The following is a 14072-nucleotide window of genomic DNA, read 5'->3' as shown; positions in this document are numbered from 1 at the left end:
CCGTGAGGCGCGTTCAGCAGCCTGCGGCGCCTTTTCGCATGCCAAGCTGTGGCGGCGTAAGCGCGCACGGACAAAACTTTTGCTTTTTGAGCCGATACGTTGAGGGTGACGTTGCATAAATGCTGGGGCAGACCTAAGAAGAGCATTTAGCTGTTCTCCTCTTCTTATATATTGAGTTTTAGTCGTTATTCGGGGGAATTTCTCTAGTTGCGGCCAAAAAAGGAGTTGGAGCAATTTTCCGAAAAGCAAGACGGCCGCCACCATAATTGCTTTGAGTGGGAAATTTATTTCGCTCGTCGCTGTAAACGTGGGACTGCTGGAACGATGATATTGGAGGCGAGTGAGATGTCCACTAAGTTTCTGCACGAAGCGTGCCAAGTTTCATTAAGACAGCAGGTGTGAAAGTTGTTTCTAACGAATGAAGAAATAAAGCTGTACGGTATATCCAATATTGGACTCAAAATGTTGTGTTATAGCGGGCTGTGCAAAGTGCCGATTTGGGCACACAGGTGCTTGGACTTGACAGTAACATGACACAGCACTTATTATACAAAAAAAAAGGTGGCATAGGGAAACCAGGTGAAAATTTGGTTTGGGCGACGTAACTCAATGGGAACCGGTTTTGACCACGAAAAGGCTGTCAAGAAAATACCACTGGTCGGGGAAGCTGGAGACTTTAGAGGTAGGAAGGGACTAGTAGACTGTACTTCCAATTGAAACAACTTTACGAAAGGTGGTTCCAAAGCCGAGAAAACGAAGTTGTCGGCCAACACACGGTTTGGCCGCCAAGGGTTTTTGCGGTCAGCTGTTGTGTAATAACCTGTTGTGCGAGGTACTGATTTTCGGCCCACAGGTACTTTGACATGATTGTCACTTGGCACAACACTTATTATAACAAAAATAGTTGGCATTGCGAAACCAGGTGGAAATTTAGTTTGGGCGGCGTAACTAAATGGGAACTGGCTTTGACCGTCAAAGGCTGTCAGAAAATACCACTCATCGTGGGAGGTGCCCACTTTACAGGTAGGAAGGGACCAGTGGACGGTACTTCCAGTTCGAACCACTTTGCGATAGGTGGCTCTAAAGCCGAGAAAAAAAGATTGTTGTCTACAGAACTCGGGCTGTCAGTGTTTCCACATCCAAAAGGAGGCTGATCAAGAAAGAAAGCACACCACATAAACTTCCATACTCAAACGCCGATTCTCCAGTGATTCCGAGTTTCATGGTTGTTTTCTTTAGTTTTATATTTGTCACTTTTTCACCGTTCAAATCTTTCTTCATGAAGTACAGATTGCGTACCATATTTGTCCGGAAATATCATCGACACGTACGATGGGGACGAAACTTTTTTGGAGGGCATTCCTCCAACGAAATTGGCACTGCATACCCGCGAGTGTGGGATGGCATTTCAGTTCGTCCCATCGGCGCTGACACATGTAGGCGTTACTGGTACGAAAACAAACGCAGAGCGCAAAGCGGCAGTGTAGAATATGTCAGCCGTGCCGACACAGTGGCAGACATGATCGGGGCACCAAATTTCTCGCGTCGTACGGCACGGCTCCATCGTTGTCGCTGTCCCACAAAACATCGGCGAGGTGAAAAACTGTGAAACTTTGTCTCCACGAGATACGACGCATAACTATTGAAGCACTTAATGACACAGCACAGGCAGCACTTCGTGCTGTGAACCCAGCGCAACAGCACCGCTCCGACTTCAACGCGTACCAACGTACGCGGCGTGGTTTCGGTTTCGTTTTCTCTGGGGTGCTCACTGCCTACCTTCGGTACCGGCCGCGCGGCGACGCGCCAGTCGCGTCGCACGGAGTGTATAGAGCAGCTCAGTTAAGTAAAAAGAAATCATCAAGTATCACTGCGGGGTGTATCATGACCAAAACGAGCGGAATAAAAAGGAAATAAAATTGACTTTTTGTCGCCTTCATTTTTTTCAAAATAAACGCCAGAGTTGCCATGTCATTTAACGATTTCCAACAAACTAGGCTTAGCTAAAAAGAGGGCCCATATCACATGAGCGAATGATGTTTTAGCGAACAGCGACATTTGAGCGAATCGACGTTTTAGCGAATAACGGGGGCGCGCGTTAACCCATCCGCCGCGCTGCGCTTACGCCGCGTCGCGGCGACAGTCTGCGGCGGCTCATTACAAAAATGTGAACCCATTTGGCCCACCCGAAAACGCCGCTTCGCGGCGTCTGACTATTCGCTAAAGTGTCATTCTGTGAAACGTGGGCGTTCGCTAAAACGTCATTCGATCAAGTGAGCGCCTCCCCAAATGACCATGTCTCTAGGGGTTGTACAGTGAGGTACAAGCCGCATCACTGTAAAGGCCCGTTCACACTCTTGCGACTGCTTGCGACCTCTTAAACCTGGGTTCCTTAAAACTTCTTAAACCAGAGAACACACTGGCGCCATCTATTGGGAAGCAGTGTAAACTCGGCGGTCCGGCATATTTTTTTTTTATTTCTCGCGCAATATCCTTTCTTTTTTGGCTCGAAAAACTTTTGTCAATGTTATAAACGAGCCTTTCAATGGGTATTACGCACATTTGACCTCGGAAATCCCGCAAAACCTTCGCTTTTGTGAAATGCAGTTCTAGGGTCACCGCATAGATGGCGCCACAATGTCAGTGTGTTCCCTCATTCTAGAAACATTTAAGAAGTTGTAAGAGATCTCGTCTCTCTCAGTCGTACTCGGTCGCAAGAGTGTGAACGGGCCTTTAGCGCTATCAAGCCATCGCGTTTTCTCCGTTTTTCTCTGAGTATTGAAGGACTGTAGTGGTAAACTTTGCTGCCCGCCAGTACCCTTTCGAATTCAAATGCGAGAAAACACTGAAGTGGTGTTCGTGTAAACAGTGTCGCGTTGTGTAGTACACCTCCAATGTTCAGTAGAAATATGGGCCATTAGTAAACTTTGTTTTCTCAAAACCAAAACTGCTTATACATCTCCGCTTTCCCATGATACGGGTGTGCTAATGTTTGAGACCTCGAATACTGACTCGCGTAAGGTAATAGTATATCTGGTTAAACTTCGGAATTTCGAGTCATCTGTAACTGGAGTGTTTGAATATCTGACACATAATTTCGAATCGTTCAGACTCCTTCGACGGGTTAGTTTGCTCCGTTAGGGGCTCTTCCTGTGCGAGACATGTGGACTGTGGGAAAGCGACAGTCGCAGAGTGCTTTAACCGCGTAAATGGAAGTCCGAACGTGAACGCGCTATATCTCCCCTGAGCGACTCGAGCACACGCCAGCCCTCGCCTAAATGATCACACACACACACCTATTTCAGCGTGCTCGGGCTGCACGCTGTAACAAGCCTCCTGGTTTATTTTCTTCACTCTCAAAATCTCGGCGACAGTGTATGTGCCCACATTTCTACTTCACAACAATAGCATGGAATTAGGCATGCCATCAAGTAAACTGAAGGTGCTATTGCATCTTAATGAGTATTTTAACGAGCAGCACTTGCTATCGAAATGATATGCAATGTGATACGTGGCGAAGGAGTAACAAATATGTGAAGGACTTCTCTTCGTCCCCGTACTCTTCCTAAGGGGCATTGCGTCAGTTTCTGACAAACGCCACCACGCACAAAATCGGACCGTGCAATGTTCCCGCACCTACGAGATTATTCTAATAAAATACGCTGTACCTAACCCCGTTCCTACGCAGCGGATCGGGGAAGGGGGGGGGGGGGGGGGGGATTGAGCGCACCCGCACCGCTTACCCCCCCCCCCCCCCCCCCCAAGCCCTCTAACACACACACATACACACACTCCTCGCGGCGCACGCTCGCGCGCGCTACCACGCAAACCAGCAACAGTGGCAGCAACAGCTGCGCTCTGTTGCTGACACTAGGGAGTTTTCGTATATCGTTTCCGCTGTCCCGCAACCCTCTCCGCAACCAGCTACGATACCCGGAACTCAACAGTTAAAGCCATCGCCGCGCAGGCGCAGTAGCGGCTTCTTCGTTGCGGAGGGCTTAGCGGAGGGGAAAACGCGGTCTACGAAAACTTCATACTCTTGCATGTCCTCTTTACGGTGTGACCAAAATCAACACGAACAAGCGAGGTCCGTGCAGTTTCCATGTAAATTGCTACCGCTTGAAAACGAACAAAAAGAGTATCTGAAAGTTCGAACGACGCGTGGGAGAAAACATGCACGAGGAGAAGAGCGAGCGCAAGGAAGAGATCGTGAACGACACCGTTCTTCCCGCATTCGTTTCTAATTTGCAGAAGGCGCAGAAGCGAGGGACGGCACCGCTGGTACTCTGGCTGCAAGGCGGTCCTGGAGTCTCGTCCCTGCTCGGCCTCCTGGTGGAGAACGGCCCGCTCGAGTTCTCCCCGGGCGACAGTTCGGCCGTCTTCCGGCCGCTCACCTGGGCGCACTCAATGTCCATGGTGTACGTGGACCAGCCCGTGGGCACCGGGTTCAGCCACTCTGAGAGCGGCGACCGGGGCTTTGCCAGGAGCGCGGCCGACGCCGCCGGAGACCTCTACGAGTTCCTGGGACAGTTCTTCGCCCTGTTCCCGGAGTACCTCTCGAACGACTTCTACATTGCCGGAGAGAGCTACGCAGGCACGGACGCGTATTCGATAGCTCGCAGAAGGAATGCGGAGAGCAAGTCGTCTGCTTCTTCCGCAGGAGTTGTGGTATGGTGCCTGGAACGCGTCTCCGACTGGTGTGTTTACCGGGTTCAAAAAAGCGGTCCCTCGATTTCCGCCTGATGACGTCATAAAAGTGTCATGCTGTCGCCTGTTGCGACCCTGGCGGCGCCCCAACAGTTGTGGTATAAGTGGCAGACGCCTGTTCTGCTGCAGGTCGCTTTCCACTGTGACAGTTCAGGGAAGCTGAAGCAGCCGGAAGTTGGGACGCCTAAAGGGACGCCGTGACGAAAGCGACACTCGCGTTCGCTCGTGCTTTTCGCCAGCATTTCTACGGCCAACCGCCAGGATCGCTACAGGCAACAGCATGACACTCGCGTCATTTGTTGCCACACTGGGACCACTTTTGATGTATGGGCGGGATAGGACGCTAAACACACCAGTCGAAGACGCGATCCAGGCACCATAGTTGTGGTGACGTCAGAACGACGCCGAGCTCCGACTGGTTTTGATTGAAATAATAGTGGGTATAGTCTACCCGCTGTTTTTTTTTTTTTTTAATTATCCAATAAGAGTTCGACGTTCTCACATGATCGCAACATCTGTGCAAAAAGCAGACGGACTTGCGCTCCGCATACCACCTGGAAGACAAGGCCTTCCGCATGACGTCATCGTTAGTGGATCCTCGCACCAAGCGGCAAACCCGGTGGAGCTTTAGGTGGAGCCCGAGGAGAACGCCGCAAAGCGGCAGACGCGTCTGTCTTGGCGCCGCCGTGTGCTATAGCATCCCGCTTGCCGTAAGACATTTCAAGACGCGCTGGCGGCCATGCTGAAGCTAGCTACTCTCCAACGCACCGTATACAAACAAGCCCCGCGTTTGCCCACACCGGGTGTGGACATTGTGCGTGCGCAGAAACCAGATTCGCCCGAGGCATCTGCACATGCGCAGTGCCGACAGCAGCGCCACCGTGGTGGCGTGACCTCAGAGAGTCGAGATGAGCTATGCGTAGCGCAAGTTCGTCTGCTTCTTTTGCATGGGTTGTGTTGACGTCAGAACTCCGAGCCCTGATTGGCCCTGATTGAAGGACAGTGTGTATATACCTCAAGGCAGCTTGCTTTGAGGTCTACCCATTATTCTTCAAGAGTCAATCAGAGGTCCGCGTTCTGACGTTACCACAACCTCTGCAAAAGAAGCAGACAAACTTACGCTCCGCATAGGCGGTGCTGCGTGTATCCACTAGTGATGACGTTTGGGGTTAAAGGTGCGCACGCACCTTTAACCTTAAAACTCCTCCTCAAACTGTCTTCTAGGTGGTATTGCTCTGGGTGGGAACCATGGCGCCGCCATCTTTGTCTGCTAGGCTGTGGAATGCGTCCTGAGCATGCGCTGCGGCTCTCTTCTGAAGAAAATCACGCGACACGCACGCATGTACAGCCCGATGACTCGACGTTTTCCGTCTGAGTGGTAAGAGGCTCCGAACTCCAACACGCGGTCGTTACCTTTCGCCGGGCCTTGACTGCACTTGCGACGAAGTATTACAGACAGCAGTAAGCTGAGCGCTCGAGGCGGAGCATCTACTGGGTTCTTAACCCTATCACTGACCATAGCTAGAAAGCCGTAGGGCTTAATGTTTATGCGTCATCTACTGAGGGCCTGTGCGCGGCAGATATCGGTCACTATAGTGCCGCACCTCGGCGTTAGGTTGGGATTTCCTGTTCTCACTAATTGAACCCGAGCTTCAGTCGAACACAGCCCTCGCTCGTATCAAAGTGGACATATAAACATTGATTCAGCACCACAACTTTCTTATGCGTTGTACTAGCTTGGCTAACCAACGCGCTTATCTGGCTTGCATGTGCGCCGCCGCACCGCTTGTTTTCACTTAGGGGTATCGGTCTACACGTTCAGTATCACACTCGAACATGGATTCGGTCACGACACTTCGTACTCAGGCTGGGTGGCCACAACCCCTGACTAGCGAAATGCCAATATTGGATGCGATGATCGTTCGCCGAGGCTACCCTCATAGCTAAAACGATGGTCTTGATGACTATGTCTATAAGCCATTTGTAATGAAGATTACATTTTTTAGAGCGCAGCTCTTAGGCGCCCGTTTCCGGCTTGAGCGGCGTCGCCGTCGCCGTCGGCGTAACCGCGCGGTGCATTATGGGTAAATTTTCCCGAAGGAACCCGAGGTCCTCCCGAGGTCCTCCCGAAGGAACCCGAGGTCCTTCGGAAGCACCTCGGGTTTCTTCGGGAGGACCTCGGAAGAACCTCGGGAGGACCTCGGGTTCCTTCGGGAGGACCTAGGGGGGGGGGGGGGGGTCACGTGACCCCTCCCCCCGAGGTCACGTGATCTCCCAGGTCACGAGACCCCCGAGGTCACGTGACCCCCCCTTCCGAGGTCAACTGATCCCCCCAGTACCCTTTCCTCCTCCTCCTCAAGAGCTGCGCTCAAATTCGGCGTTACAGGGAGTTGTAAACGGCTTTCATTTTTTTTTATTTGTTTGTTATTTGCTGGTTTGTGATTATGAGGCTTGTTTACCAGGTAAACAAGCCTTTTGAGGCTTGCTTATCTGGATAACTTTCTGTTCACTTTTTCAACGCAACCACTAAACAGATTTTTTTTGTCCCAGTAGTGTTTTAGTTTGTTCATACCTTAACAGACAATGGGGACTTTTAGCGAACCGTTTCGCGTGTTCCGCGTACCCAACTACTTTTCACGTTTATATCGCCCACTATCTCAAAATTTCTGAAACCGAGCGGAGTTGCCCTTTAAAAGCATGCTTCAAATGCTCCGGTGTAGTGCTATACGCGGAACACACGGTAACGGTTTGCTAAAGGTCCCTGTTTATTCCAAGTAGCGGACATGGGTGCAGTCACTGCGCTAAAAGCTACGCAGTCGAAGCCCAAATGTCACCAAGGTGCTCGAGAGCTCCAACTGCAAATTCGAAATCCCAGACCTCACCGTGTTAAATGGCCAGCTCTCCAAACCATCCAAAGGGAATCGTAAAATTTGGGGAGTTTTAGAAGATCGTTTCGATAACTCCGATAACGATACCCCCCGATACTCCGCCCACGCCTAAGCGCATTCATCGTTTCGTCATCGGCTACCGCACTTTTCGCGGTTGTCGGGACCCGCAACGCGCATTCCGGTTTGGCTTGGATCGATCGTCCTTAAATCGACTTTCTGCGGATGGACGATAAAGCTTGCCAAACGCACACTTCGCAGCATTGCAGCATTTACCCTCCCCTTTTTTTCAAAGCTGGCCTCGTTCCCGCTTGCCGGCTGCTATAGTGTGTATATGCAAATGAAAGTTCACAGCATATCCAAACGAGACTGCACCAATCGCGTGTAGGCAAGTTCGTTCCACCGCTGGCCAGGATGCTGAATATCCTGCGGTACGACCACTCCCTGCCGAAGGTGAAGGGCCTGATTCTGAGCAGTCCGTACGTGGACCCCGAGACGCAGGTGGACATCAGCGAACTCCTCTACCAGACGGGCTTCGTCAGCGAGAAACAGGCGTCGGTCATGAGGGCGCAGTTCCAGACAGTCCTCCAGCTCGTCCACCGGGACAACTTCACCGAGGCGAAGCGGGTCATGGACACCGTCATTGGTGCGAAGTTCTCATCTTCATAATCTTCATCATCACCATAAGCGCGCATAACCGAGGGGTGTTGCCCCAAAGCATGGAAGTAGTGAGCTAGTGGAGATCTAGTTGCTTTGGCTGGAGCAGAGCGTGGGCTTTGTTCACCCGTCACAAAGGGAATGGCCAGCACAATCCAACCTAACCATCATCAGTTAGCTGGTGGAGAAGTAGCTCCTTTGGCTGAAGCACAGTATGACCTCTTCTCAACCGTTACAAAGGGAATGGCCAACGCTCCAATCCAATCCAGTTATGTTCCTGACGTTACGACAAGGCGGTAGCGCTGGCTTCTGAACAGCGCACAAGCTGACGCTTCGCTCTTTGAGAAAAGGGACTTCTGCGCTAGCGCATGTGCCTGTAGCTCATGCGGGAAACTTACAAACACCACATTGGCGTTTGCTTATGTGTAGTGTGTTTTTAAAGTTTGTATATATTTAAAATCAGCGGTATGCTCCCTTCAATCCGCGGCGGACGCATAGTCAATCCAGCGCTGTGAACGCCTGTGGGTCGCTGTGCATCTTCCGAAGGTCACGTGATGCACGGCAATGGATTGGCTTCGGTGGTTCGCTGCGTCCACTGCTGTCCATCGTAAGGTGCAACGGAGTATGGTAAACGTTGGGTATTTATTTTATTTCAGGTATGGAATGTCTTCCATATTGATCTTGGTTCTTAAACGTCCCTGTTTGCGAATTTCGGTCCACCGCGCGCGGTGTGTGTTCCAAGCTCGTCGAAATCGGGACTCTTTGCAGACGGCAGCTGGGGCCTGCCGGCGACGCTGTTCGAGAACATGACGGGGCTGAGGCAGGCATTCAACCTCGACCTGAGCACGGATCCCCCCGAACTGGCGGCCTACCAATCGTTCCTGGAGAGGCACGACGTGCGCGCCGCTCTGCACGTCGGGGACGTACCCTTCTCCGACGATTATTCCCTGGTCCAGAAGCACATGTACTCGGACATGATGAGATCGCAGGCGCGCAACTTCGGGGAGCTGCTCGACCAGGGCATCAAGGTGAATCTTCGTGGGCGACGTGTACCCTCGATGTTTACGGAGCGCGTCTCCAACGCTTGCATTCGGTGTTGTTTCATTCTTCACTCGCCGAAACAGTAGTAGTTCTGTTTGCTGCAGGTGCCAACATAACATTTACATCCCTGTGCTCGGCACGTACATACACATGTGACTGCAATCGTTCCGTTTCCCGCAGTTATAGGTGGTGTCCCAAGCTCTGCAAACATAAAAACACCTCACCATCCCATGAAAGGCATGCTCTGCTTGTCACGAGCTGCAGTGAGTATCTGTGTCGTTAAAGGTTTCCTCCGGCGATTTCTTGAGGTACCCCAACTATGTTTTCTGTATCCCCGGTGATTACCCTTCCCGGTATGCTATTTAGCTTTGCGAAATTCCTAATAGTTATTGCGGAGTCGGCAAACGCAAATGTTGCAAAAACCAACATTCATATATATATTCGCACTTTTCAGTGCCGCGACGTCAGTGGAAGCCAGGCTTGCCAGACTTGCCAGTCGAGCAAGCAGTCTAAAAAATGGACTATGCCAAGCATTTGTTCCGTGCTGGTGCGCGGGTACTGGACGGAGCTTCCAAAGCATTAATTCGACACCATGAAACTACCTGTAATCAGCTGGGAACAAAATATACAGTCCAAAGAACGAGCCCATGCCTTTCACTGGCGTCACTTTTTCATTGTTGCCTGTAGACTTTCAGTTTGAAAAGCACAGTGAGGATCAAAACTGTAAATTCAATAACTTCGCATATATATATATATACACATTTTTTTTACCTAATATTTCGGATACTATATCAGCGATGTTCTTTGTTGTGTTTAAAAAATTTTCAGCAAATCGGGGACCATGAAGGAATCGCCGGAGTAGCCCTTAAAGAAGGTTAAGAAAAGCTGTACAAGCTCCTTCCACAGAGCCCTCCGTATATTCCACTTTAGCAGAACGAACGCTGGAGAGAAGGCGAGTGGAGAAGGAAACTCCACCAATCAAGTCGAGCAGATCACTTTTGTGGGAGGAGCTTGCCCTGTTTTAACCTACAACATGCTATGGTCAGAGAGGGTGGCGCACAGGGGCTGCAGGAGCTAGGGGTGGTAGTGTATATACTCAATCTATTCAACACCCAGTGGTGTCAAAACAGGAAAGATCGCCCCCCTGCCCACACATTTTTTTTTCTTTTTATAATGGCAGCATTTCTACAGTACAGCCCCCCTCTCCACCGCCACTCCCCATCGCCCCTCATCTCTGAAACACTTCCGACGCCCCTGACCTCCAGGACGACAAAGCCGCATAGTGCTGGGACGCCAGCTGCAAGCGGCCAGAGGACACAGATTGGACACGAGTACAGCGTCAGCATTCAGCTGGGACGCCTGTTCAGTCAGTGATCAATCTGTGGATACGCGTGCTAAAGGTGCCGGTGTAACCCGCACTTTTGTGTACTAGTAAAAGGACAGTTTTATCAATGTAACTCCAAGCGCAGAGTCCGATATACCGGCTGGTACGAAAGACTCATTGGGCACACTACGCGCTTCTAAGGAAGGACCTGTATAAGACTCGTTGTCACATCAAGAAAAAAAAAAAAGAAAAGAAAAGAAAGAAAGTTTTGAGCAATGTTTATCCGCCGCACGAAGTAGTCCCTACAATATTTGGTTGTCATGGAAGAAACAATGCTTTTGGCGTTCGAAACCTGTATCCGCAATAGCCACACATTTTTTTTTTTTTTTTTTTTTATTGCGGTTTTTGAGGTGAGTACGAGTGAAGTTTGTTTTACGTCATGTGCAAGTCGAAACCGAAAAAAACAAGCGCGAGCATGTCGCCAGGAAGGCACGACGTATGAACTGCTAGACCGCTCGTGCTCGTCAGGGGAGCTGAAACCGCTGAGCTCGCTCTTGTAGCTTCTGCTGTATAGTCAAAGCATGAAGACAGAGTATAGAATAACTCGAAAGGAACCCTCTGAGTGGACTGCAGGCGACGTTTCGCTAAGAAAGCTTCCTCGGGGCTCTAAGGGAGCTAAGTCTCTTAGGGGAAACCATCCTGAGGCTTCGATGGATGTTTCGAAGTGGTATCCGGATTGCCGGACTGTACCTCGAACGCAGCAACGGACGCGTACAGTTCCGTGCACTATATGTGTTGTAGGTGTTGGTGTTCGGAGGCCAGAAGGACCTTCTGGTCCCGTTCAGTTCAGTGGAGCGCCTGATGAGCAGGCTGGACTGGAAGGGCCAGCTGGAGTACAAGGCCACGGAGAGGACGCCCTGGATGCTCGACCACTCCCGCGTCGGGGGTTACTTCAGACAAGTCCGCAACTACACCGAGGTCGGTGTAGTTGATGTGTATGTTCTCCGAAAATTGTGGTAGTGCGTACCGCAGTCAAGAATCAGTACACTTAGGGGACAGCTGGAGGGCTAAGGTAGAATCCCCGCGTAAATATGGTTGTTTTTCGTGGAAGTTACGGGATTTGCCGAAGACCTTGGTAGTCTTTAACGTTTAGTCAGCGACTGAACGTTTGATCCAATTGTTTAAATTTGTTTAGAAGACGACGCCAAACAGCTGTTTAAGAGCATATTGTATAATTTCCAGCTAAATGTAGCGTGAAAAGTTCCGCTAAATCGCTCCGCTATATTAAAGTGATGCTGAACCGAAAATCGAATTTCCGAAAACAACGCAGAATTGATAGGCTACAAATCCCTAAACGTCACTCATAAAGCGCTATCTCCAACGAATTGACGTATTTTTGTAAAAGAAAAGCGGGCTCGCACAGGGCCGAAAAGACGCGTGACCTCGCGATTCTCATTTCCTCCTCTTATCGCTTTGACTCCCCGAGGGCGCGGGGAGGAAATGGAGCGAGACCCATTACTCCTCCCTCTCAACTCTTCTGCGATGAGATGACGTCAACATTCTCCCTCATTCGCTCCTTTATTTTCCAAAAATACGGAAATCCACTCGAGATATGGCTATTTGAGTGATGTTTCGTGGTTTATGCTGTCCTGTTGAACACTTCTGCGAGCTTATTTTGTGAAATCCGAATTTACCGACATCTGGATTTCACAAAGCACGGCTGCAAAAGCGTGCAACGGGATGCTACAAACATCAAAACATCACGCATACAACAATATATCGAACGGATGACCGTATTTTTTTTTTTTTTTTTTAATAGGCGCATTTGACAAATTAGTTTGTACGTCTTATTTCTCCGAGAAGGGGAGAGAACGCCCTTGCATCTTCTCCGCCTCGCCGCCTTGAGGGGGCGAAGCGAAGAGAGGAGGAAACGAGATATCTTGACCACGCGCCTCGTCGGCCTCGTTCAATCTCGACGTCTTTTTCCAAAAATACGGCCGTCCATTCGAGATATCGCCTTACTAGTAGTGTTGCAGGGATTGTAGCGTCCCGCCTACAGCTCCTGCATTGTTTTCTGAAATCCAAATTTCGGTTTACCATACCTTTAAAGAGATGTTAGGTTTACCATCCCTTTAAAGGGATGGTTGTTAGGTTTACCATCCCTTTAAAGGCCCGTTCACACTCTTGCGACTGCTTGCGACCTCTTAAACCTGGGTTCCTTAAAACTTCTTAAACCAGAGAACACACTGGCGCCATCTATTGGGAAGCAGTGTAAACTCGGCGGTCCGGCATATTTTTTTTTATTTCTCGCGCAATATCCTTTCTTTTTTGGCTCGAAAAACTTTTGTCAATGTTATAAACGAGCCTTTATATGGGTATTACGCACATTTGACCTCGGAAATCCCGCAAAACCTTCGCTTTTGTGAAATGCAGTTCTAGGGTCACCGCATAGATGGCGCCACAATGTCAGTGTGTTCCCTCATCTCGTCTCTCTCAGTCGTACTCGGTCGCAAGAGTGTGAACGGGCCTTAAAGGGATGGTAAACCTAACAAAGAACACATGAAGCTTTGAAGCCACTGTCATCATCTTGTAAATAGAAAGTAACTCGGAAGAAGCACGAACCCATTGCATTTCATTCCCAAGCCCATTGTCGTGTGGTCAAACGTGCAGCCTTGATGTACACACTAATATTCTTACACTGAACAAAGTGTTCCATAGGCTTACACATATGGCTACGCCCTTTCAGCACACTTCTTTCCACTACTATCTTTTTTTTTTTTTTTTAGATCTTAAAATAGGGTGTTGTTGCATATGGAACATCCTCTGAAGGGTTTAAAAAAAGGCTATTGGAAAGGGTGCCGCTGTGGAGAAGGGTGTAAACGACCTTTCGTTCGCTTCAGACACCTTTAAGGGAGGTTTTTTCAGCGTCTATCGAATAAGTATTGCCTCTGACAATACCTTTGAGTTGGAGATATATTCCTCGAGCCTAGAGATATTATGCTTTATGTGAAATGCTGAGAAGAACGCAACGTACGCTGGTAACCTTCGTAATCGCGGAGGCGTGACCGGCGAATGAGTAACACTCAACGGGGTCTAGGTTGTGGTCTCGTGCTCCACTGCATCCGTACTTACGGTGTCTGCGCTTATTAACTTGTTCGTAAAAAATATCTCGAAGATGCTGCTAAGATTGCCAGCGCCCTGTTTCCAGGATGTTCGCCAGCACCCTAAGGTTGTTGCGGCAATCGACAAGTTGATTTCTCTCGAGGACGTAAAATATTTCAATGTGTAAAACTCCAGTCGCTCACACATCGTCCATCGTTGCTTCTGTGCAGGTCCTGATAAGGGGCGCTGGCCACATGGTACCTTTCGACAAGCCCAAGGAGGTGCTCACGCTAGTCAACAAATTCATCAAGAACCTTCCCATTCAGGAGGCTCTTTGATACATAATTATGGTAAAC

The 14072-nt window shown here is 49.8% G+C and overlaps 1 protein-coding gene across 1 annotated transcript; it reads left to right on the top strand.

Moving 5' to 3' along the window:
• Window positions 1-7754: 7754 nt before the first annotated feature.
• LOC8036543 (probable serine carboxypeptidase CPVL) lies at window positions 7755-14072 on the top strand. The gene is made up of 4 exons (XM_040214700.3): window positions 7755-8238; window positions 9018-9277; window positions 11416-11592; window positions 13947-14072. The coding sequence occupies exons 1-4, from the start codon at window positions 8007-8009 to the stop codon at window positions 14052-14054; spliced, it is 777 nt and encodes a 258-aa protein (XP_040070634.2). The 5' UTR covers window positions 7755-8006; the 3' UTR covers window positions 14055-14072.

The sequence above is a fragment of the Ixodes scapularis genome, unplaced genomic scaffold (assembly GCF_016920785.2).
Source record: "Ixodes scapularis isolate PalLabHiFi unplaced genomic scaffold, ASM1692078v2 ptg001624l_1__unscaffolded, whole genome shotgun sequence".
NCBI lineage: Eukaryota > Metazoa > Arthropoda > Arachnida > Ixodida > Ixodidae > Ixodes > Ixodes scapularis.
Note: the sequence above shows the minus strand (reverse complement) of the source record. Positions and strands in the feature narration are given on the sequence as shown.